This window comes from Condylostylus longicornis, unplaced genomic scaffold, assembly GCF_029603195.1.
Source record: "Condylostylus longicornis isolate FDR11 unplaced genomic scaffold, ASM2960319v2 ptg000005l, whole genome shotgun sequence".
Lineage (NCBI taxonomy): Eukaryota > Metazoa > Arthropoda > Insecta > Diptera > Dolichopodidae > Condylostylus > Condylostylus longicornis.
In genome coordinates this window covers 586,177-613,266 of record NW_026577974.1, presented here as the reverse complement: position 1 = coordinate 613,266, position 27,090 = coordinate 586,177, and the positions used below count along the sequence as shown (strand labels likewise).

At 27.2% G+C, this 27,090-nt stretch overlaps 1 protein-coding gene across 3 annotated transcripts in view; it reads left to right on the top strand.

Annotated features, from left to right (window-relative positions):
- The window catches only part of LOC129615651 (uncharacterized), a 63,118-nt gene that overhangs the window by 32,298 nt on the left and 3,730 nt on the right, over positions 1 to 27,090 (top strand). Inside the window, exons 6-10 of one of the 3 annotated variants that reach the window (XM_055530974.1) lie at positions 2,536 to 2,664; positions 5,228 to 5,365; positions 22,680 to 22,844; positions 23,194 to 23,256; positions 25,618 to 25,692. In XM_055530974.1, the coding sequence (XP_055386949.1) occupies positions 2,536 to 2,664; positions 5,228 to 5,365; positions 22,680 to 22,844; positions 23,194 to 23,256; positions 25,618 to 25,692 (570 nt within the window). Of the gene's footprint in view, positions 1 to 2,535; positions 2,665 to 5,227; positions 5,366 to 22,679; positions 22,845 to 23,193; positions 23,257 to 25,614; positions 25,693 to 27,090 lie in introns of all 3 variants that reach the window. The other 2 variants (XM_055530969.1, XM_055530980.1) reach the window with 2 other exon arrangements.

Genomic DNA, 27,090 nt, shown 5'->3' with positions numbered 1-27,090 from the left:
TTACAAATATGTTTTTGAATTGTTGTAAAACAGCAACACAATAACTTGATATTTCTTGAGCGGACAATTCTTTATGCGCTTCTTATACCTTTAATGCATTCCACAGATTTTGCTTACTTCCACAGACATTTGTTACTCCAGAAATTTTGTTAGTCATCTGTAAAATAAAATTTCTTAATTAAAAAATATTTTATTACGAGTACAAAAACGAACTTAGATAATCTATAATTGGCACATAAATTATAAAAATTATGTATGTATTTGTGTTGCACATAATATTCGCGGCTAAAATTGATATTGGTCGTCATTATAAATGAAAAAACAGAAATTGTAATATTCTTTAAAAAAAAAAAATAAATACAAAAGGAATTACAAAATAATTATGATTAAAAAATTTTCTAAAATATGTATTTCAAAAGTTATGACATTGTAATTTTTTAAATATTAATTAGTAAATTTGTAAATTAAAAATTTTTTAAATACCTTTGCAGTTTAATTGAAACACAAAATTTTAATAATTAATGTTATAATAAATTGGTTATTAAATGAAAAATCCAATTCCGTTAATTATTCAGATTATGTGAAATTTGCAAAAATATTTTCAAATTAATGTTTATCTTTTGTTTTTTTTTTTTGTATTCAAAATTGTCTAGTTATATTTCAAATTAATTTAAAATTTATTAACTATTATTTATTTATTGGGTTTTTTTCTTTCATTTAACTAAATAATCTAATAACATAGTCGGTTTTTATTTCATTAAAAAGTTTTCCCGAGTAATTAGAATTTGTAAATTTATTGGGGTAATAAAGAACTCCTTATATGCAATTTGAATCAGATTTAAAATTCTGAACTTTTTTTTAAAACTGCCAGGCTAAATTAAATGTAATGAGAGCTAATTGTTATTAACAGAGGTTTTATAACTATATGTTATTATATATTCCTCACAGCCACTTTTTTTAAAAATTCTCTAAGAAATCCTTAACTTAAATGAAAAATTCGCTAATACCCAACATAGTATAAATTAAATTGCCCGGGCAAACTTTTTATTGCCATTCCCCAATTTTTTTTTGTAATTAAATAAATTATTTTTATATCGATTACTCCTGTACACAAATTAATTTGAACTTTTAGCAAAAATTACAAAAAAAAATCCAATAACGACTTATCTATAGATATAAATAAATTTAAATTACAACTATATGAAACCAAAAATATTCAAATAATAATGTTTAATTAATAAATTATTGATTTTAATTGAAAACAATAAATTATTAAAATTTAAATTGAATAAATCTAAAAAAACACGCAAGTAATTCATTAAATTTTATTCTAATAGTTTTTGTATTTTTATTTTTTGATTGTTTTAAAATAGAAATAAAGCGATCTCATAAATTGTTACGAAACAATCAATAAATAAATATTAGTTACATATGAATTTAAAGTTATGTACGTATGTAACTTTTTAATATTTTTAATATGTGTGTGAATCGCACAAGTCTCTTTCGTATTATTTAAGACGAAAATGGCATTCTAAACGAGAGATTTGTGAAATGAAACAAAAAGGAGTTTAAAAAATACAAAACTATAAAAGCTACGGGCTTTCAAACGATTTTTTGAAAGTTTTATCAAAATATTTATACTAATTAATCTAAAAGTATAAAATCCTTACATTGTGAGAAAACTTTAAAGATGTTTAAATGCATATTGTGTAAAGTGACATTTCTTATGAAATAAAATGAGAAAAATAGTATCTACAAATAAATATTCTGACGTCAATCAATAAATACAAAATTTAAAAGCCAGAGAAACTTTTAAAATAATACAAGAACTATACCGCAAATGGGGGAATAAAATTATTAAATTATTAAATTAAAGGATAAAGTTTAAATGAAAATTAATAATATTGTAAAATTAAGAAAATTACACAAATATATTTGTTAATCAAACTCATTTGAATTTTAAAATCATATAAACTGGCAATAATCTGAATAATTTTAGGGGCTGCAAAAAGCAAAAATTTCCAAATAAAATATAATTTCAAATATCAAAATTAAAAATCACAAATACATAAAAACATCAAACTAAACGGACTTGCAACATATTATGCAATTTTTTTTTTAATTTTTTAATGAAATTTAGAATTTTCATTAAAATTTAAATTTTAACCAGTTTTTTTTAATATTTCCATTAAATAAATTTTTTTTTCAGCCTGAAATTTTTTTCCTATTTTAAATCGAATTAAAATCGTAATTATTTTTATAGTTCTGTAAGCTTTTAATTTATTTATCAATAAATTTCTGAATATAAATTTCATATGGTTAAATAACAATTTTTTACACCAAAATTGTTCTGACTTCCTGCGTCATCTGGCGACAAAAAATTTGAAGTCGTTTATTTTAAATATTTATACTTATTATGTTATGCATAAATAAATCTACCAAATTCACTAAATATTTTTTTTGGAAAACCTAAATTAATAACGTTTAAAAAAAAATATATGTATATTATTTTTTAATATTTTCTTTTTCTTTTAGTAAATGTTGTTGATGGAGAAATATTGCAAATAACAAAAGTGAGCCGATTGCATATGGCAGCATATTTATGTGTTGCATCGAATGGTGTGCCACCATCTATCAGTAAACGCGTTCATTTACGCGTACAATGTATGTAATTTATTATATTTGTATGAATTTTATGTATTTTTATGTATGTATTATAAATGAACATGAAGGATTTGTTAATGGAATTAAATATTTAATATTAATATGTTTCTTGAAACTTAAAATCATGTTCGAACTTAAAAGTAGCTTTTTCATTATCACGATAAGTACAGTTTTCATTGCTTAAACAATTTCAGGGTAATAGGTAAATTGAACTATCACTCCAATAGGGCCATTATAGTATTGCTTTATACATTGCTTATGTTCGAGTATGTAGAAAATACATAAAAATATGTAAATTTAAGAATGCATTTTTCGTTTAATTTTATAGCTTTTGCTCAAGTATAAGTGTTTTCAATTTATGGTATTTTTCTTTTAATGTAATTACAAATCACCACCATAAATTAAAATAATTTTTCGTGTTGTTTCGAATAATGAAGTTTGTCGATAGAAAATAATCTGTTGAATTTAAATGGTTAGATAATTTAATTTAATACTACCAATAAGTTTTTTTAAAATAGTATAGTATAGTATAGTATAGTACATATGTATAGTATTTAACAAATCTTTAATTTAATAATAAATTATAATTATACTTGTAGTTATATACGAGTACTAAAATATATTAATAACTCTATATTCATGACAATAATATTTATCACAAAATTTTGAAATCGAATTTAATTATCTATAAATAACGTGTCAGTCATTGAATCGAATATTTATTATGGTATCAATTTCCATTATTATTTACGATGATATGGTATGTTATTTTCTGATGCTATATATTTTATATATATTTGTGTGTGTATTATTAAATTATTTATGTTTAATAAATGGATAAAGTGTGTTCATTATCATGATTATCTTTATAAAGCCAAAATTATCTATACAATTTTCCAAATCTATTTTAAATTATTGATTGATTTAATTCAATATCCCCTTGCTAAATTGATTTTGATCATTTCAAGGATATTACTATTGTTATTTAATACTGGTTTTTTTTATTAAAAAAATTTATCAATACAGGGTTTTAATCTATTCAATTTAATAAGATAATATGAAATAAATTACAGAGAGAAAACCGTAAAACTTTAAAAACTTACATTTGTACTTAAGATCATAATTTATATTTCAATTTTCACAAATATAACACTTAAAATAAGTTATTGGAAATCCTTAAGAAATACTTACAATGTTAAAATTATAAAATAAGTTTATGTAAGTGATTGAACGGAAATAATATTCTACTCGTTTAAAGTTTTATTGTGTTCAAACATTCTCGTGTTACTATCTATGAGAGGAGCAGGAAATTTCACATATTATAGTAAAAATAACAATACAACTAAATTAAGTAAGGTAATTAGATACATTTACACTAGTTTAGATATGTAAAGCCTTACGTTTAATTTCATACCACCTGTGCTATAGAATCAAAAAAAGCTATGCAAAGCAATCTCAAAGTAAGACATAAAATATAATCTACAACTTTTAACAAATTAAAAACGCGAAATAAGTAAATTATATGTGACCTAATTCAAACTATATGATTTTTTATCGAAACCTAAGTCTTCTATTATCTTCTTGAAATTTTATTCCACAATAAAACATTCAAGCTTGTTTCCTTTACATTAACTAACAAATCCATGTTGGTTTCCATTACACTATCAATATTTAACCCTGTATTTTTCAATGATAAAAAGGATAAACCTAAAATTTTGATATAAATTTTTATTAATCACAAAAGAAAATTTTCAAAAATTGATGTATTACGTACATTTTTTGTTATAATACATATTTTTCAGTAAAAATATTCTCATTAGTATAGTTAATAATTTTATAATAAAAAAATATAAATTTTTTTTTATAATTTTGTATAATACTATCATAAATGTTTATATTCGAAACATTAAAATATCATGTTCATCTACACAAAAATATTAAAATTTCATTTGAATTTGTTATTTAAATTGATAGTCATTGATATACAGAATAATACTTTGTTAGTAATTTATAGGTTTAATTGAAATATCAAGTCATACATCGATACTAAACTTATTAAGATAATAATCAATTTTATTTTACATTACAAAATTTTGGTATTATTGTTATTCCTTGATTTACATACACATCAAATTTTAAAATAAATCGGTTTTAGCCTTTTTTAATATTAGTATAAATAAGAAAAAAGTCTGAAATTGTAAAGAATTTGAAATAGTTTTGATTTTTCTTTTATGAAAACCCCTAAATTATTAAAATATTTGCTGTAATACTGTGTTGAAAGTAAAACCAACTAATGAAAAATTTTGTGACTCAATTAACTTCAAAAATCTCATTTACTTTTACATCAAGGTGTATAAGTTGCGTTATATCCTCATTTACCTTATCATAATTATAAAATAAAAAAATATTTCCTGATACTTGTTTTTTCTTCGGTTTTACAATAAATTGTTTTATTTCAGGAAACAACAAAAAATTGTAAAACTCATTTGTATAATATGTTTAGAAAAAAAAATTTAAAACTGTTTCTAAATTTAACAATTCAATTGTTTTTAAATTATAATAGTTCCACCAATGCTGTCAATAGCAAATCAATTGGAAGGTGCATATGTTGGACAAGAAGTAACATTGGAATGTGAAACGGAAGCGTATCCAGCTTCAATCAATTATTGGACGACAGAACGGGGTGATATGATTATATCAGGTTCGTATAGACTTTTATATTTTTTATTATCAGGAATTAAATTACGTTCCTTAGATTATGGGAGGTCCACTAAAACATATACATAAATTAAATATTGTAAAATATTATAAAATATCAATTTCATTTAGGTTTTTTCATTTTGTCTTATTATTGAAGCAAATCGCATTATCGTATGATTAGTATTACTTACCAAAAAAGATATTCCGTCCACGAGTATGTCATGCTTTTCATATTTTATACTTTTTAGATTTTTAACTTGCTTTAAACACATTTTCACACACAAGTGTTCACATCTAATATCTTCAAATACAAGTGTTCTAATTTTAGCTACAACTTTTGGTATTTTCTATATAACTGATCACCATTAAAATGCAGCTTCAAATATAATGGCAGTATCCATGTGTCCTAAAAATATTCAAAAAGTTAAGAGAAAAATATTATTGAAAGTAGTTTCTAATTCATTTTTACTAAAATTTATTTTTTAAATTTGATTTCCAATGTACTGTCGGAAAATACTTGCAGAAATAAAACTAAAAAAACCAATAAATATTTTATATTGCTTTCACCCCTTGAGCAAAACGAAATTCAACTTTTTTTAAATCTTTTTTCACATTTTCTGCTCATACAATTTCCAATATGTTAAAACTTTATTACACGACAATAGAAATCTTATAACTCGCGACATTTTATATTTTTTCGTTTTTGTAATTCTGTTTTTTATTTTGAAAAAAAAGTTATTATAATGCATAATATACCAACACAACGACAAACTTCACATTCACACCAAAAAAAGTACATACTGCAAAAACAACAAAATGGTATTCAGCAAAGGAATAATAATAATAACAATAAAAATAATAATAATAAGAAAATAAACAAAAGTACCAATATAAAAACAAAATGTTCTCTAAGATCCTTCAATAATTGTGTGCTTCGTACAGGTTCAAATGAGGTGAAATGTTATTTTATGTTCTCGCATCTTTTTCAAATCGATTTGCCTTCCATATATAATGTGTGACATGAACTAAAAATAAAACTTTTTCCTTATAAAAGATAAATTTTTAGGTTAACATCTTTAGTAATATTCATAAGAAAAATACTATTATTTATGTACACATGTAATATAGGTAGATGTACTCACCATAGAGTGGTTCAGTTTATTGTAGCAGTTATTGACAGAAATATTTAATAGATAAATGTGTAAAATATGTACAACCTAAAATGGTTCATTCGACCTACACTGCCATTGTCCTACCAATTGTAATATACTCTTCTGTCAAATGGTTCCAGAAGGCTCAACAGGCCGCTCTCACGCTACTGTAGCGCCTTTGTAATGTGTTATTTAAGGACTCGATGAGGGGTCTCTTTGGCATAGCTCCACTTCGTATTCCTCTTAAAAAGGAGGCTATGAAGCGAGCATTTCGAATAAAACAACACAGGGATCTAACGCCTCAGAGGCCACTAAGGTTGATCAACAACATTCAGGACATGGGCGTTATCCTTGGACTTCGGTTCGAAGGTGAAAGTGAGGACTTACGTGATGGATCTACCCGGAAGGCACATCTGAGACGAGGGGCGAAACTAGCTGCATTTGGTGAATTTCAATTTGAAAATGATGGCAAGATGGAGGGCGAAGTCTGCCGTTCCTGCCTGGAAGAAAACGAAACGGTGGAGCACTTATTTTGCGAATGCGAGAACGACTGAGATTCTTTAGAAGAGGCTGTGTGACCCCGATTGCAATTTGTCCGGGCCCTTGATATAGTGTTAGTGTAGCTGGATCACAGATGATCCTATGGGTCGACTTGAGAACAGCCTAAGGGGCTCTGTTCTCTATGAGTGGAAATAAAAAACGTAACTTTTGCGTTGTCCCATCGTCTTTTTTACGTAAAGTATTTGTAATCAGGCATTAATCGCATATTAAAAAAATTGTTTTCGGAAAAAATCGATGTTTGTAACTTCGCCCATGTGGCGCAAATATCGCTCCCAAATTTTTCATTTACTTTGCTTTACCTGGAACTCCGTAATTATATTATGTTCATATTATTTTGACGTAATAATGTAACGATCAACTGTATGAAACGTTATGTTTATATAATTTCTACGTGTTTACTTTATAAGAAGGGAAGAGTTATTCAGAATTGTATACCAAATTGTATCATTTTAAGTTGCTATAACTTCTCTTTCTCTTTTTCTTTTTTTTTTTGAAAAATCTCTTTGATTCTTTCAATATGTGCACACATATATTATGGTGTGACTATTAAAGATTGATTTTTTAAAAGAAATATTTAGAAAAGAGAGCAAACGTATAAAAATCAGAACCATTTATAGCACTGAATAGAAAAGAATAAATGGGAAAAAAAATTGCAATTTAAAAGGAACCGATGAAGAGTAAAGAATACATACATGTATATGAAAAATTATCACAGATCGTTTTGACATTTATAAAAAAACGTACACATAACATAACGGGACATTTATACCTTTATACTTAAATTTTTCTTTTTCTGAGATTCTTGTTTTCAGTCTTATAAAGGTGTGATATTAAAAAAGGAAAAAAAAGACCAACAAGAGTAAAGGAAAAAAATAAAACAAAAAAGGTTAGAAGTGTAAAAACGGTTTTTATAAGAGCGCATTACAAGCCTTTGACTTTTGAGGTAAAATTTGGAGGTAAACATATTATTACTAATTGAAAAGTAAGGAGAATAATTCTATAAAAGAGGTACAATAATTGACATGCAAGCCAAAATTAAAACAGTATTATGTTTTCTTTTTTCAGACAAAAAGTTCTAAAATCTACATATATTTAACTTGTCATATTCTTACAATCCAATAGTTTTTAAAAACAAATATTCATAAGAAGAACAAATTTTATAAATTCAAGTTTTCTCCTGACATATTAAGAACAATGAAAATTACGATTACAAACGTTTTACATAGGAAATTACATAAAAAGCGCTAAGCAATAAGAATTTTTAGAATATACTGATACTAAGTTCAAAAAATACAATATACGTCAATATAATATATACTTATGTATACATATTATGTAAAAACGGACAACCATAATGAAAATGATAAATTTATTTTTAAAAGTTCTTTGAAAATATTTTAAAAACTGAGAAACTTCAAGTAAAATATTTGATATTTTGATATCGAAAGCACAAAAGTTTTTATATGTAATACTTTAAATAGGATACAAAAACGGAAAATAAAAAAAAAATATAAAAAAATTGCAAAATCTGATTTCTATGCTTAAAAGAAGTTTTCACGGGAAAAAAAAAATTTTCCATAAAAATGTTGTCAATTTTTATCAAGTTGAACTTTTTATATACAATTTTTCGATAAGATTTTTTTGTTTAAGGCAATTTAAAAAAGAAATTTATCTACTAAAAGAAATTTTTTTATCTGATCTCTTCTTTTATAAAAATTCAATTTAGGCCAATTAAAATTTTACCGTTAAGATATAAAAAAGCAAAAAATCTATAGAGAATTTACGAACATTTTAACATTAGACATTTGATTATAAAATAGGATAGTTTAATATTAATAGAGTAAAACTGTTGAATAGAGAAGATGGGATTTTGAAATTTTCATTAAATCAATACTGTAAAAGACCCAATATTTGAAACAATTTGTTAATTCAGTTGAAATTCATGATCGTTTTCGTAGTGTCCTTCCACACAATGCAGGTTTTCACTTTTTTATAGTCGCCAAAAAACCGCTATGGAACTGAATGCTTACGTCGCTTGCAGTTTAAATGAGTATTACCTTGCGGGTAAATGAATATTACGCCGGGTTTCAAACTTTATTCCACATTGTAATATGTTCAAATATTCAAATATTCTGTAAATTTTGTTAAATACTTTAAATAGACTTATAAAAATGCATGAAATTTAACAAATAACGGAATATCAGGGGCTGAAAGAAAAAATCTTCAAACATGTGATAAATTATTCATGAAATTATTTTACAAAATATATATGAATAAATTCTTAAATATTTTGATATTTATAAGATTTTTTCCACGTTTTTAGCATTAGCATTAAATTTTACTCACATCTGACTCATCAAAATTTTGCCTATAAAACTATATAGACATTATAATATTCATTCGTATTCTAACAAAGAAATAAATCAGTGACTAACTATTGTTTTCATATGGAATTCAGTTCTAACGTTTTTAAGAAGAAATCCGTTTTGATTTTTTGCAGCTTTTGTTGTTTACTTTTTGATTGTTTTTACTATATAAACGCGTCAATGGCATCTTCGTAATCGCTGCCTTTTTGTCTGATTTTATTCTTGTTAAGAGGGCAAAAGAGTGAATTTATTTATTTATTTTTTCTTTTCTTTTCGTTTTTTCTTTCCTGTTTATTATTCCCTAACGTATTCCTAGGATAATAATTTGATTTAACACTAACTTAGTCATGTCTTTATATATTAAAGTTGTTGTGTATACTTTTGCAAATATAAGTGATTCTTTCTTGTCAGTTTTCATGTTTGTTATGCTCGTTTTTATACATGTTTAGTTCATATTATTGTATAAGAAAGTTATTTTTATTTCTATTATTTTTATATCAACATTTCCTATAATTTTCGAGATTTTTAAATAAAATTTTATCTTTAAGAGTGTGCTTTGATAATTTAAAATTTTGAGTGATATTTAGTGGATGATGCTGCATTTAATTACATTAAAGTTAATTTATTAGATTATCTCAGTATTTAGGTCATATAAACATTAGGAATCGCTGCCTCGTGTCATATAATTTAACTAAAAATTGTGTTCACAGCTTTTCAAAAATTGTAATTTTATACGACTTAAACTTCACATTTTTAATTTTTCACAACCAACGCACACTTTCAAAAATATACTTTCAAAAACGTTCAAATATATAAAAATTTTTATTGTAAAAATAACGATATTTTTATTATAAAAACAAAAAGTATTTTAGAAAATATAATTCGTGACAACGCCAATAAATAACTATACCTACATAAAATCAATTTCTATCTATGTATGTATGTATAAATGACATTAAATTTATTTTCTATAGCATAAATCTTGACTTATGCCTAATATAGATGTAAAAAATGTAAATATTTAATACGGTCTAGAATTGTTATTGTAATAAATTTAACCCTGCTAGGTTTTTTCATAATAATGGATAAAATTATATTTAATATAAATAAAAAAAATAAAGAAAAACCAAAATTTTTAGGAAGGGTTTAAACACATTTTCCTTCAATAACCTCATTTTTTTATAGGTAATTTAGGGCTATTAATGAACATTTTCATTTAAAAAAAAAAATTTCTTTTCATATTCTATTTTATTGTCAATATTTGATTTTAACTAAAAAAAACTCAATAATCAAAAATAATTTTAGAAATTTATTTTTATAGAATGTTCATTTTTTTTCAGAAAATCATACTTATATATGTATACCTAAATTAAGCTTACACCTCATGTATGCTATTTTTATTACAATTTAGTTAATATAAGCAAGCACTCTTCATTACATACATACATATCATGTCTATATACTAGATATGCAGAAGCTATATTTTACATAATGTGAACTTCTTCACATCTTATCCACTATATAGTTTTGGTTCTTTTAATACGGTAAAGGTATTAGAATTAATATTTCTTTGTGGATAAATAAAAGAACAACAAAAAATTTTTCTTATGTTGCAGACAAAAAGTTTAATTTTTCCTTACGTCAGTTTTCCCACTTTTTTTTATTTTTTTTTGGAAGGTAAGATGATGGGGATCAACAACAATAAATTTTTGAACCACGCAATATCACCAAAAATTGCTACTATTTAAGGTTTTTCTTTATTATTTTATACCGTTACGTGAATGTGGTTTTTTCTTTCTTCTGTTTAATTTTCCAAACCCCGCTGAAATTCATTAAACCTATAGTGGTAGTAGGCGTTTATTTTTGTATTTCCAATACAACAGGGAAAAAAAAAAGAGTTTAAAAAAAAAATTTTTTTTTGCACGCAACTTTTGTTTTAATGTTTTGCTTATCTCATTGGTTTTATTCTTTTTTTTTTTTTTTGATAATGGTTAAACTCTAAACTAACACAAACACGTACCCTACACACTACATACAAATGTGAATAAAAATATTTAATAATAAAAATAAAGAAAAAACTAACCATTTCTTCCTGAAATTAAGAGCAATAATACAAAAAATATATTTGAAAATATTTTTATATGACGAAATTAAAATTATTGACAAAACATTTTTTTTCGGTTATTAACAACACTAAATTACATTGTTTACATGTTTTATGTAATATAAATATATACATATGTCGCATATGTTTGTAAACATATACAGACAAAATATACATAATGATTGTTTTTAAAATACGAAATAAAAGTAAATAAAAATACACAAAAATAAATAAAATCGGTTAGTTAACCTAAAAACGTAAAGTTTCAAATGATTTAGAACGAAATATTCAAACAATGAAAATTACCATCGTTCATGCTAAATTCGTATAAAAATTCGCTTTACATATTAATTTTCAATGATTTCGATTTGATAATATCAAATTAGTGTTTTTGTCTTAATTTATTTACATACATAGCATATGTGCTTCAATAATGACGGGTTAAGTTAATTAAATTTTATATTAAAAGTCAAAAACAAAAACAATTGTAAGTTAGCGAAACATTGAGGAACATATTCTCGCTTTCTCACATTTTTTTCTATTATAACAGCCAAATCCGTTACTGTTATGACCAATCCGTTACTGTATATATTATGTACATAATTTCAAAGCTGACCCAAAGGGGAGTAAAATCAGTAATTCAATTATCAGTCTTCTAAATTCTTATTTACACTTTCATATATAATAGCGTCCATGTGCATTATACAGAATTAGTAAATAAGTAGGTATGTATATTGAAATATTTCTCGAAAGCATGATATATAATAAAATGAAATTTTAAAATCAAAATTACTTGAACAATTCTACATTTACAAAAATTTTATAAATAGTTCCCGATAATAGCTACACGACTACAAATTCAGTATAATATTACAATGTGTGTATTATATATAAATATAATAAAAGAATACATGCTGTGTAAAAAATAATAAAACGAGTTTGTATTGACATGAAAATTCTAGTATGTACCAAAAAACCACATCATTAATTTAGTTACATTTTACATAAAAAACACATTAAATTGAACCTACGTCGCACTCAAGTACATGCATCCAAATGCATAATGAAAAGAAATATCCTTCTTTTTACAAAGCATATATTTTAAAAAATCTGAAAATGATAAGGATCAAAAAAGATTAATTCCAAATAATTTGTAAATTATAAAATTGCAGTTTAAACGCTTACAAAAATTTTTTTTAATTTATAAATAGTTAAAATTAGTTTTACAAACACTTGCAAAATCTTTTGATATCTTAATAAAGTTGGGTCAAACCAATGGTTTGTATTGTAGCACTTTTCCCTTCAACAACTGAAAATTCTGCTTTTATATACAGTCTATGTATACCTATCAAACTATTAAAATTTTATTTATTTATTTATTTATTTTATATAACATTATATAATAAATTATAATAATATTATCAACACCCTCGGCTGCCAGGGCCATTATGGGCTTAGAAAATTAATTTATCTTAATACTTATGTTATTGACTTAATACTACGTTAGTTTACAATTTTAATATTTTTCATTTTACTTTTTTGTGCATTATGACCTTTATATACTTCTTAACAAGATTAATTAAATCAAATTCCACATATTAAATAGGTCACAAATACTCTTAATAAAGTTTATATTCTCGGTTATTGGAAGCAAAATTTCATAGAACTCTTTAGAGCAGGACTCCAAATAATCCCTAACAACAGAGCATTCCATAAAAATATGTTTAACATTTAAAATATTGCCACAAAAGGAACAAGTTGGCGCACTAGTATTTTCAAATAGATATTTCTTCGTAAACAGCGTGTGACCCAGACGCAATCTACAAATTTTTGTTTCTACAAATCTATTACCTATCTTGTATACCGGAGGAGCAGCGCGCGGCCAATGGCATCTAAGAAAGCTACCAGAGATGCACCAGCTCTCCTGCCTTTTGGTATCTATGTAGTTTCTAATTTCTTTTGCCTTAGTTGATCGAAAATAAATAGATCTATTGACGCAAGGACTACCTATGGCAGACCTGGCCTCCCTATCCGCAAAAACATTCCCACTTATATTGCAATGACCCGGTATCCATACTATTCTAATTCTTTTAGTGTGAGAAACGATAATATTACGAATCGCTCGAATGATTGGCTGTCTATTTCTAAAGTTCCTGATTGCATTCAGAGCGGACAGACTATCTGAGAATATTATTATAGATTCGTGATCGAGCCCATTACAGTACAGCAGTGCCTCGTACAAGGCAGCGATTTCCGCATTGTAAATCTCAACGTTTGGTGCCATATTTTTCCTAATTAACAATTTTCGTTCATCAACTACAGCGTAAGCTACCCCCTCCGTAGTTTTAGAAGCATCCGTGTATACCCTATATGAATTAGGATTCGATTCTATGAGTGCCAAAAAATGCTGGTTGTAACTATGAGCGCTCGTGCTAGACTTTGAAAAACGAGATAACGACGTATCGGTAAGTTCCTGTATTGAATCAAAGGACCAAGGCCTAAAATTGTGTGTGTTTGGCAAAGAATTCTCGAAGACTATTCCCGCACTTGTAGATAATTGTATAGCTCTGGCAAGCGAGGACTTATGGGGTACCACTATATCATTTTTATACAGCGCCGCGACTACCCTATTCAAAGGTCTACTCCTGTCACCAAATTGTTCATGAACAAACCTACAAGATAAAAAATCTCTCCTTTCGGTAAAGGTCGGAAAACCCGACTCAACCATTAACGCATCGACGTTTGTCGTTCTCAAGGCCCCCAACGCCAACCGAACAGCTAGATTCAATTGCACCTGGATCCTAGATATTTGAGTTTGAGTACAAAAACCATAAATCGAGATTGCATAATCAATTTTACCGATTTGCAAGCCTCTGGCAATCTGGAGTGCCACTTCCAAAGAAGGGCCAAATCTATTTCGAAAAATTAACTTTAACAGGTTGTTAGTTTTCTTTAATTTTTGGACCAGTCGGTTAACATGAGGTTCATAATTTAATCTCCTTGTAAACCCTAAACCTAGTAGGGAGATTTCATTCTTGAATGGAACCCTACATCCCTCATATGTCAAAGATCTCGGGAGACAGCTTCTTCTTCTGCATATATGGATGCCCTCCAACTTGTTTATAGGGAACCTAACGGCACGTAAATCGCCCCAATCCTTTAACAGATTCAATGCACGCTGTAGCCTTTCATCGATTTTGTTATCCTTACCAACAGCATATATTAGCACATTGTCCGCATATATTAAGACATTAATGCCCTGGACTTGCTGCAGGGTCCTAGGTAACGACGCTATAAAAACATTGAACAGATGCACAGATAGAGGTGATCCCTGAGGTATCCCTCTAAAAAGGTTTCTAACACCCGAATGAACACCATTTACTCTCATGACGATCCTTCTATTTGTCAAAAAGCTTACAATCGTTCTGGTCATTTTGGCACCAATTTCCCACTCAATGAGTTGCCTCAAAATTATGTGCTTAGCCACCCTGTCGTATGCCCTTTCTATATCGCAGGAAACTGCAGTAGCGTGCTCGCCCATGTGTAATGCCATAGAGAGATCAAATTCCAAAGTGTGTAGGAGGGTGTTTGTACTTCTATTAGGCCTATAAGCATGTATTCTACTTGATAATTTTCTTTCTAAAATGTAGCTTAATCTGTTGCCTATGATTTTTTCTAAGATTTTTGACAAAGTTGACAGCAGGGATATAAACCTATAGTTTTGAGGATCGTTAGGATTTCCCGAGCCCTTCGGGATGGGAATCAGCTCGGCAACTTTCCAAGCCTGTGGAAAGTTACCCGAACTATAAATGTCATTATATAACGCAACAAGTCGGTTTCTAAAGTTTTCCGTGGTATGTCTAAGCATACCATACGTAACTCCATCTAAACCTGGCGTAGTTCCCCTATAGTTATGCAGAACATTTTCAAATTCACCTAATGTTATTTCCTCATTGAACAGGTCAAAAGTCTCTGCTAAACCAGACACCTCAAAAGGATGATCTCCAGAAAGGCGTTCTCCAACCCCACACGAATACTTCGAGCACATATCAGCAAGGAAATCTGCATTGCTTTTAGAATCAATAACCAGAGGACCCAAAGGATCATGTCTCATGGCAAGTGTTGCCGAATTTTTACGACCCAAAATACACATAGCTCTGCTCCAAAAATTAACATCATCATTTCCAATGCTATTCGCAAAATCCTGCCACAATTTGGCCCTTGCCTGCCTTATTTCTCTTCTTAAAATTGCGTTCATTCTGCGAACCCTGACCAACTTTTCTCGATTTGGATCCCTCTTATAGTTTTTCCACATTTTATCCCTTTCCTTTAATAATTTGCCTATTCGATTGTTGAGCCATGGGGGTCTACGTTTTTTAGGAGGGGCCGAGAGTTTCATGGAACAACTACAAGCAAATCTAACACTCCTTAATAGGGTCGCCGCTTCCTTATTGATATTAAAAGACTTAGGTTTGAGAGCCAAGAACTCGTCAAGTTTCACCGAAAATCTTGACCAATCCGCCGTGGCTTCAACAAACCTAGCCCTACACTTGTATTCAGCCTTACTAACATCCGAGTATAGAAATATAGCAAAGTGATCACTACCCTTTGGGTTTGGCACACTACACCAGAAAAACTTCGTAGCAATATCAGTGGAACATATCGTCAGGTCTATGCAAGTAAAAGTGCCACGCGTACTAAATAAGGTTGGTGAGCCATCGTTAAGCATGTACAAGTTATCGCTACCCTCAATCCATTCCTCTATCACTTTACCCCTGCTATTTGTAATAACATCGCCCCACAATACATTGCGGGCATTGAAGTCACCCAAAATTATAAATGGACCGCGAAGAAGGGACTCTAAATCTGCAAAATCTTGCCTTGAAAAAACGTTATCTTGCTCGAGATACAAATTAACTATTGAAATTGGCCCCACGTGACTGGGGAAAAAAACTTTTATTGCAACGGCCTGAATATTTGTACTTAAATCTATTATTTCGTAGTTCAAACCCTTATCAACAAGAAAAGCCGTACCTCCAAAAGATGAATTAGAATTGTTACCTGAAAAAATACAGTTATAATTCCCACACTCCAAAGGAACCAAGGACTCAGGAACATGCGTTTCCTGCAAAGCAATGACCAACGGTCTATATTCCCTAATTAGTAGTTCTAAATATCCTTTATTAGTGTGATAACCCTGAATATTCCATTGCATTAAACTATATTTTCTAGAAATATTACTAATATTCCGCTCCATATTTTCTATGTTTTAAATTACAAATTTGTTTATTAAATCTTAAATATTAGACTAAGTAAAGTTCTAGGACTAGGAGCTTCCTTTCCAACCTTCGAAACGAGAAGGCTGAATATCGTTATCCAACGCATTTATCTCACTAAAATTATCTAAATTTTTACTTATAAAATTTCCTACATTACTGCTTGATGTTGAAGCAACATCATATATGTTTTCAGTTTCGTGGCAACACTGCATTTCACTTGTTCCACTTGCGCTAATAAATTTAGTAAAATTTGAATTTAATTCTATATTATTAATATTTACATTGTTAGTATTCTGATTACTGGTTTTGTTTACACTACTATTGTTATTATTTACATTACTACTGCTGCTTATCATATTAGTATCTTTACTTGATTTATGATCATTTTTATTAGTTCCACTAGTTACCGTTGTGCTATTTATATGTGTAGATGGTTGTTGTCCTGGATGATTGTTTTGTGTAGATTTTGTTTGTTGAATAATATTTTGAATCGAATGTGTTAATTGTGAATGACTTCTTGTAGAATTTTGAATTACTTCATTTGGTGATTTTAATTTTTTGAATGTATGATTGTCTGAATTATTTTGAGTTGGGATTGTGAATGTTGGTGTGTTTTGATTTTGTAGAATTTGAGAAAAAGTTTGGCATTGACTTTCATGTGACAGCTGACAATTATTATTAAAATTTTTTTTGTATTGGATGTAAGCCTCGCGTTTTGTGCAGTGCAAATCTGTTTTTATTTTTAAAACTTCTTTTTCTTTTAGGTAGGATGGACATGAATTTGAAGCTGCACTATGATTAGCACCGTCACAGTTGACACAATTAAAAAATTTGCATTCTTGGGAATGATTGGTGTCTCCTTCTGGTCTTTCGATGCCACAATCTGCACATCTTGGCGAGCTTTTACAATATTTTTGTGGATGTCCTAGTTTCTGGCATTTTCTGCATCTCATTGGATTAGGATACCATTTCCTCACAGAGTGAATCGTAAAACCACTTTTAACATATTCTGGTACTTGGATTGTGTCAAAAGTTATTATAAGAACTCCAGTGAATACACGTTCTGAGCCTTGTAACTTTGATAGCTTAAAAACTTCGGAAATTATTGGATTTTTTTCCTTTAAATTGGCAAGAATTTCCTCCTGGCTGACGTGTATCAGATCACGATCAAAAATTAAACCTTTAGATTGGCTAAGAGCTTTATTTAATTCAACTTTAACGTCAATATTGCCTAGTTTCTCCTGCCTTAGAAAAATATCAGCAATTCGCTTGTTTTCAACTTCCAGTATAATGTTATCAGTTCTATTCCATGAAGCTTTGAATTTGGGGTAGATCCCCTCTAGGTATTTATTGATTAGGAACTTATTGTACTTTCTGAGAGGTTTGTTATCGTCAGTAGAACTAATATTAAGGAATCTTTTGCCATCATTTTGCGAAAAAATTGCATTTGAGGTTATGACTGATGTGGACGATGAATTGCTTTTAGCTTTTTTACGTTTTTTTTTTGTAGATTCTTCTTCCATTAGCAGCTGAAAGGAATTTGCGCTACCCAAAGGCAGCATTGCTCAGTTTGTTTTATCTTATATCGCAATTTATAAGATTTCTCCTTCAAACCAAAAAAGGTTACAAATTTATTTGAAGAAAATGTGCAGAACAAATTAGTTAAATTAAACTCAAAATAAATATAAAATTGCTTTGTACTATCCAAAGGTTAGTCTAAGACTGTGTAAAAAATTTCTTGTTTCTTTTTAGGGCAGTGATTTCCAAATTTGTCAATCCCCTCTATTATGAACATCGGTATCGGCCGATATATTATCGGCAGTTCTAATCGGTTTTAAGTTTCTTCTGTATTATGAACCGATACCGATAAAAATATTTCAACCGATTAAAAGAAGCTTTTTCATACAAATTTTTGTTTTTGTAAATTGGAGAAAAAGTTTTTTTTCTAATGACATTTGTTTTCTTTCAAAAGTTATTTTCAAAAAATTTTTAAAACTATTTTGAATTTGGCTTTGATGTGCTAAAAAGTTGTTGTAAGCAAATTATTTTCTGTTAAATTTGTAAAATAAAAATATACATATATCGGGAAAATGTCGCGTGCATTATATTTTGAAAGTGAAGAAACGCAAGCTATTCAAAGACGACATATAAGAGATTCAACTAATCCATTGGATTTAGACAACAAAATGTATGTTTAGGTACCTATTTTATTTTATTATTTATATAATATGTACACATTTTTTAGGTTTATCCAGAATTTCAGATTATCATTCCTTGCCAGGTTTAAGTCCTCTTCCATTTTTTCTACTAACCGCGCAATTTGTTTTTTGTTGCTTACGATTTTACTCCTAAATAAAATATATGAATAACATTTTGAAAGAAAATAATTTAGAAAAAATGCTTACATTTTAAAAAAGCAATTAATTACACCAGTTTCCTTGATAAAATGAAGATTTTACAAAAAAAAAAATCTGTCGTCTAAAAATTTGTACCCGCTTTTAAATCGGTGAAAATCCGACAATTTATCGTTTTCATAATACCAGCTAATACGTTTCCTATACAGGAAAAAAAGCTTTCCCGACTCCGATAAAATTTACCGATAAACAATGTTGGTAATACAAACACAAAATTTTGCCGATAAATTATCGTTTATCGGCCGATACCGATATACATAATAGAGGGGAATGTAACATTTTCTTTTTTTTTAATTAAGAAGGATAGTGATATGACGATCACTGAAGAAAAGCTGGATGCCAAAGCATAAAATCGTAATACATAATCTACGACTAGATCAAAAACCTGTTAATAGCGTCTACCACGGTTGTTTAATTGTTGAACAAATCTTACTAAAAGTTAATTACAAATATATAAAATTAAAATTATATTTTAAAATTATTCTTACTGCGGGATGCACGTTTTCTGATTGATTTAATTCATTTTTACAATTTTAAGTCATTTTTTATTGTTAAGATTAACTTTAGTGATGCTTTAATAGTGTTCAAACAATACTATAAATTATAATTTTAAGTTATTCACCACTGTTATAAAAAAGTTAAACAAATATTTAAATAATTTTCTTTAAAAATTTAAATAAAAAAAAAGGATTAACAAGCATAGTAAAAGAAATTTTTGTTTACAATAAAAATTAAATTTAAAAGTTTTTATTTTGTAAACTTTTGGGAAAATTACTATTGTAAATATATCATGATAGTTAACAATAAAAAATAATCATATCCCTTTTTTTAAATTGTCCTTTAAAAACTATTCGTTAACCAAAACAAAATCAAAATAACAAGATTTTATATAACATTTAATTTAAATTTTTAAATATTAACTTAGACGAAACCATATTATAAAAACCAAAAAATAAACAAAAAAAAGCAGAAACGACCCACCAACCAACCATTATTATACCATTATCAACATTGGTTATAAACTATAACAAAAATCCTAACCTTTTAGTAAAGTACAGAAATAAAAAAGGAAACTATTTGATATTATCCTTCTTCCTTATTCCCATGCAAAACAGAATATAAATCGTATTTGCAATGTCCTTTTTTTTTTCTTTTTTTACTGTAACATCATTTTGAAAATTTGTTTAACTTTTGACAAATGACGTCACGTATTTACGATTTTTACTATGTATTTCCAAAGACAAAAAACAATTTTTTGTATTTTTTGGCTTTTTTGACTTTGTTTCGCTTAAAAACTTTTGAATAAAATTTATAACTGTATAAGTCCCTTATGTGATTATCCTTGTTATTTCTATATAGAAGATACAATTCAGGTACGTTTAATATGTATGTCGAGACTTTAAATTATTCGTAAAGATTTCCTACTTAAAATATGAGATTCTTTCCCATAATGTACCTTGCATTTGAAAATTCTACAATATTGTTTTCTTGATTTTAATGGTTTTATATGGAAATATGTGAACTTTTTGTAAAATTTAAGAAAAAGAAGGCAATATTTATTGTGTTATTCTTGTTCTTTAGTCTTAATGTCCTTCGAAATGGGAGTTTTTTGGTTATTACATATATATTATGTGCATAAATTACAATTTGAAGGGGTTTGCTTTTTTATTCAATATTTTTTTTTCTTATTTTTCCTCTCTTTCATTTCACTTGTATCTGTCCTACACTTTCAAATATGTTGTTCTTTATTTCTATTGTGAATTTCAATGCTAAGAAGTTTAAGGCAACGGCAATGTACACATGATTGAATATTTTATGTAAATTTTGTGACGTACATACAAAAAGGGTTGTAATACATTAAAAAACCAGACATTTGAAAAATCGAGTAAAACAAGATTTTTTTGTATGTGATTTTATTTTTTGGTTAATAAAGGAATGAATAACAGGGTTTTATACATACTTTGTTTTCCCATTTTCGAAACCCATTGATATACAGGAAAAGCAAGAACTTTTTACTTTATTTTCATTGAATTCAATTGCTGTAAAGGTGACTAAATATTATAAGCAATGTAATAAATGGTGTGGTATTAATGTATTTTGTTTTATGAAAAAAAAAATAAAAGAAAACTAATGTTCTTCTGATTTTTATGGCAATGATCTTTGACTTTGTTGATGAAACATTTTGAATTATTGAGCAAAAGGTTAATTGAATAGGAAAGTATGCCTTAATTAGTTTCCCATTAGAAACATAATTTTTAGTACATTTCTACAATCATTTGTCTAGTAGGGCCAACCGTAATTTACTTTTAGAAAACTTTCCCTTCTTGAAAAAACAATACAAAATATTTTGCGTGTTTTTTACACATGACTTCAAGTTTTTATATACAATGCCTCCTAAACATGATAAAAGTAAAAAATTCAAATTGTATATTTAAAGATTTCTTATTACATTTTCATATGTGGCAGTACAAATGAATTTTTATTGCATTCAACTTTAACTGTTTTCATGATTGAAATTTAAGACTGGAAAATTTGGTTTGAATAACCTTTACCAAAATTCTGTTAAAAAGATTTATCTAACAACGTAGGATCATATACACTATGATTTTCTGAAATTAAAAAAATTATTTCAAATCATAATCAAAAAAAACAAGAAAACGAAACCTGAATTTTAAATTGAGAAGAGAGTTTTTTGAATTTATATTAGGGAAATCTTGAATTTTAGAAATGGTTTTTATCAATAAGAATATTTGCTTAGGCAAAAATTTAAGGTTTCTCCATTGAATTTCATTATTTTGTAAGAGGATAAAATGAATAAAAATCAATTTGAAAATTTGATTTCCTTAAAAATCACAAAAGCAAAAACCAATGAATTCATAATGGTCAAGTTTAAAGGAATTTTAAAAGAATATTTAGATTTGAAGAAGGTGAAGTTAAAATCTCTTATCTTTCGGTTATTTTATTCCCGTACCGTCCGAATTATTTTTAGAATATAAGTATTAGAATATGACTTTAAAATTAAAGTTTGAATATATTAGAATATGACTTTAAAACTAAACTTGGGCAAATTTCCTATTCTAAATCTCATCTTTCCAAAGCTCAGCGCATAATTGATGTTGCTGGTTGCCTTAGAATGTAGTCAATCTATATTCCATATCCATTTATCTTTAAATTATCTTTAGTATTTGGGTACATATTGGCTCTTGACCTCTATCTAGTTTGTTCTTTATTCTTTGACGCCAAAATATGCCTTTTTGCGGTTAATGCTGCCTCCTAAAAAGGTCTCTGCGCTCTCTGCCACCCTAAAAATTCGAAATGAATATTACAAATTTAAATAAATAATAGTAATTTTTATAAATTTTTCAGTTGGTATATTTTAACATTTTCAGAATAGGATATGTATCATTAAATTAATGTTATTTTATTAATTTTATTGCTAGATACATCGAGAGCTGGTGATAAATTTGAGACGACATCGTTAACACGAGGTTATCAAAAATTTATGAAATTAAAAATACGTAATGTGGGACCAAATGACTTCGGTTCATACAGATGCGTTGCAAAAAATTCACTTGGGGAAACCGATGGAATCATTAAATTAGATGGTAATAATTAAATATTTATAACATTCTTTTTCATAAGAACCCAAATTTCTTACTATTTTTTACTATTCCAATGAATTTTTAAAGTATAATGAACCATAAAGACATAAAATAAACAAAAAATTTGTAGTTGATTTTTTTTTTATTAAAATATTTCATAGAAAAAAAAAGTATTTTAAAAAAGTATCAACCACCCATTTTCTAAAATACTAACATTATTTTATAACGGGTGTAATAACAATTAATTTAATTGCAATTAGTATGAAAAAAGAAAGAAGAACAAAGAATATTTTTTATATTTTGTTACAAATTTTAATTCATATTTTTTTCCTCTTTTACATTTCTTTCATAGAAATACCAACGCCAACAACAGCAATTGCATCCGGTGATAGCACAATGTTCAATCGTACTTTAGGTGGGTAATTTAAAATAATTTTCTATATGTATAACTCGTTTTTCTTTGCTATTATTTTCTGAAATTCTTGTTTAATTTTCTTGTTAATTTTTTTTTCAAAGTTACACAGTATAATATAGGAGAAAAATGAAGGAAAAAAGAATCTTATATTGAAAAAGTTATCCAAAAAATGTTAATATCCTTCCCCACATTGAATTTTTCTCTCCTTTTCTTTCTTTTTCTTTAAATTCTTACAACGGCAGGCACATTAACAATCGCCACAATTTTTTTTTCTTCGTCGCTTAGAATTTTATTGTACCACAAAATTGTATTATTCCACTAGCTTATTTTAATACTTAATATTTCTTACTACACTGGTATTTAAAATAAAATTGTAAAGTGAATTATTTTTTCTTGCATTCTGTACTCTTACTATATCTCGTAGGTCGTTTATTTGTAACACAAAACTTAAAGAAAACATAACACAGAAATTCATTTACTTAAATATTTAAAGAGCAGACCAAATATATTGTTGATTTTTAACGAAAATATTAAGTGCTCTGCATAAAGAGTACAATGTTAAAATTAAATTAGAAAGAAAAGTCTGTCACCACAATTATCACGCTGTCAACTCACACTACGAAAAGCAATTGTTTAATACATATTTCTTTTTTTTATTTACTTTGTTTTTAATTTCTTTTATATTATTTTATTTAAAGTTAATTTAAAAATTATTGTACCTGTTACTATACATGGAAATGAAGGTGTTTTGTAAACTTTTAATTAATACAATTAAGGTAAAATTTTAATAATGTGGTAAGGATTGCATTTAATTGCAAAGTTAAATTTTGAAATTTATGCTTGCAAGAATTTTACCTGTGAGAATTCTTATAAATTTCTTTTTAAAATATTTAATAGTTGCGAACTCGAGTAACTAGTAAGGCCCAGAAGACAACAACTCCACTTCGTGAAAACAAAAGCAAGAGCAACACCCTCTTCCTCTGAGCAAGAGCAACACCCTCTTCCTCTGAGCAAGAGCAACACCCTCTTTCAGAAGAGGTACTAAGGTCTCCTCATAACCCTCAAAGAATCTGCAAGTCTCTTCACTTTTCAAAGCTAGCCTTGGCTAGTAACTCACTCGATAAGACCCCTCCTTATTTTAGCCCATTTGTGTAAACATTTTAAAACGCGGCTGCTCATAATTTTCCAGAAGCTTCATGGCCTGCCAAAGATCCGGAGGACCTGCCAAAAACCATCCTAATAATAAGGTGCGAAGGGGTTAGGTCCAAAATTACGTAATCCAGCTGGGCACGTAATCGTAATCACCATGATGCAAATACAATGTCTCTGCACTCGTTCCAAGAGTTTCCTAGATGTCTAAGAGTCTCTTCTCGCCCTTAATGTATGTGCTTGTGATTGAACATTTTTGGATTTTACTTGCTTAGACAACCTCATGCTTGGACGTTTATATTTCGCATTCTTATTTTTCAGACTTCATTCATATTCTTATTAAGTCTATATAAAGCTCTAAGACCGTAGGAGAAATATGCGGATGACGATTATTAGAGAGTTTTTTACCGCAAATTTTTGTTTCTTTCTTTGCTCTCTCAATATCCAGCTCGAAAAATTGTAACAAACTTTGTGTTCATATAAAACAATTATTTTTGTAACCATCACAAATCACAAATTTATCATTTTTTTCTTTCTTCGTTTAACAACTAGTTGTTTTATCCATGTTATTTTTTCTGATATGCAATTTTCCATTGTCGAATCGATATCAGGGAAATATTTTTTACAGTCATTTCACTATTTGATTTATTTTTAACTTTTAGCATATTAGGCTTTTGTTTTTTTTAACTATCCAGGTACTTCTCCTTTTTCCAGCAAGTAAATTTTTTTTCCGGAAATGTACCTTTGTTTTTAAATACTATGAAAATTGTGTTAACAAGATAAAATATTGCTTTTGGTATGTTTAAAAAGTCGAATATTAACGAGTCCAATTATTAGGTAACATACAAGCGTTCTTACCTATCTTTATTCCTATTCAAGTTTTTTTTATGCATATATACTTATATACAAATGTTTTCAGGTTCGGACTTACTAATTATGCAAAAATTTTCGTTTTATTAATATTATTTTCGAAAAAAAAAAAAAAGAATTTTTGTTTTGATAGTTACAAAACTTTTCAATTGATTTTATGCTTTTTTTCTTCAGCTTTTTAAAAATTATTCAATACTTTGTTTTTAATTCATTTTTATTATTTTATTCTTTTGAATTTTATGTTTTAAAATTAAACGGCTTTTAAACTTTTTGTCAGAGAAAAAGTCCAAAAAAAAAACAAAGAAAAAAAGTTCTGTTCTTTTTACTTTTATTTTGCAGCAGGGAAACGACCACATAACCGGAAATTTGAGCCAAACGCGATACCAGACTATGGTCTCGAAGAATGGAAAGATGGCGGTAAGTTTTTTTTAATTGTTTTCGTTTTTCTACCGTTACGATTTTTCCTCTTAATTCTTTTTTTTTTTTGTTATTTTTAAAAACCGCTTTTCCCATACTTTCTAATAGTAAAATTTTTATATTATGATTTTTTTTATCTTTTTTATATTTTAATAAAATTAATAAAATCTTGTTTTTTGTTTTTGTTTTCTTTTCCTTTTTTCGCTAAAAATAACATTACTCTCTTTAAAATCTTTTTCACTCTGCTCTTATATTTTGGAGAAAAACGTTAATAATCAACTTCAATTGCTTTTATAGTGAGTGTGTATGAAAGGCAAAAAAAAATCCATTATGTATATTTCGAAAACAAAGAAAAATTTTAATAGTGGTGAATTTTCATTTTAGGAAAAAGAAAAGTATTTTTTAGCAATTTACCATTTATATAGGAAAAACTTTTAAATTATTTCTCCTTCAATGTGATTTCGTCTGTCTGAATATTTCGCCTATGACTTTTAGGATGAAACGTGAAGTTTTTTAAGACATTGCTCTATGCAAATTGTTTCTTCAACACATTTGTCAAGTTCATTTTATTGGCTCATTTCATGACTCTTCTTTTTCACACAAAACTTTGGTGGTTTTTTTCAAAAAGATATCTGCTTCTTTTTAAACCACTTCTTTGCGTCGAACTTTTAATATTTCTGTTTTTATTTTCATTTTTTAATTTTTTTTAATTTTTCTTTAGTTTTTTGAATTGAAGTACCGTGATAGTAATGAGAAAAGTTTCACTATCAAAAGTTGTGCTATTAAATGCACTTTTCAAAATTCAAATGAATATGAAAAAATGCAAAGTACTTTAGAGAGTATTAACCTGTTACCTATATATAAAATAAATATTTGAATGGTTGCTTAAATCAGAACCATTAATTAATTAACGCAAAAAAAACAATACGTAAAACTTATTTATATGAAACATTATTAAAAACAAAATTTAGCTTAGTTTTTACCATTGCAGTGTTTTTTACGACTTTTATAGTTTTCAAAAAATTTGAACCCTTTAGTCATTGGTACAAAATAATTGATAAAGCAAAAAAAGAAAACATTTTTACATTCATTATTAATTAGCCCTACTTAAAAAAATTTTAATGATACTAAAAATTTTATGAGTTTTAATTGTGTTGGGAAAACTCTAAAATTTTCAAAATTAAATTTAGCAATTATAATTCAGATGTACTTTGGTATTATACAAATTAATATGTTGTAAATTAATACTAATATATCAATATGAAATTTTAAGTACCTAACTATATCTGCTTATTATTTTAAATACGAATATTAATGAGTAAATTTTGATACTTAAAAATAATACTTCAAATTCTAAATAAAATTTTAAAAGCGATTATAATTTTAGAGCAAAGAATT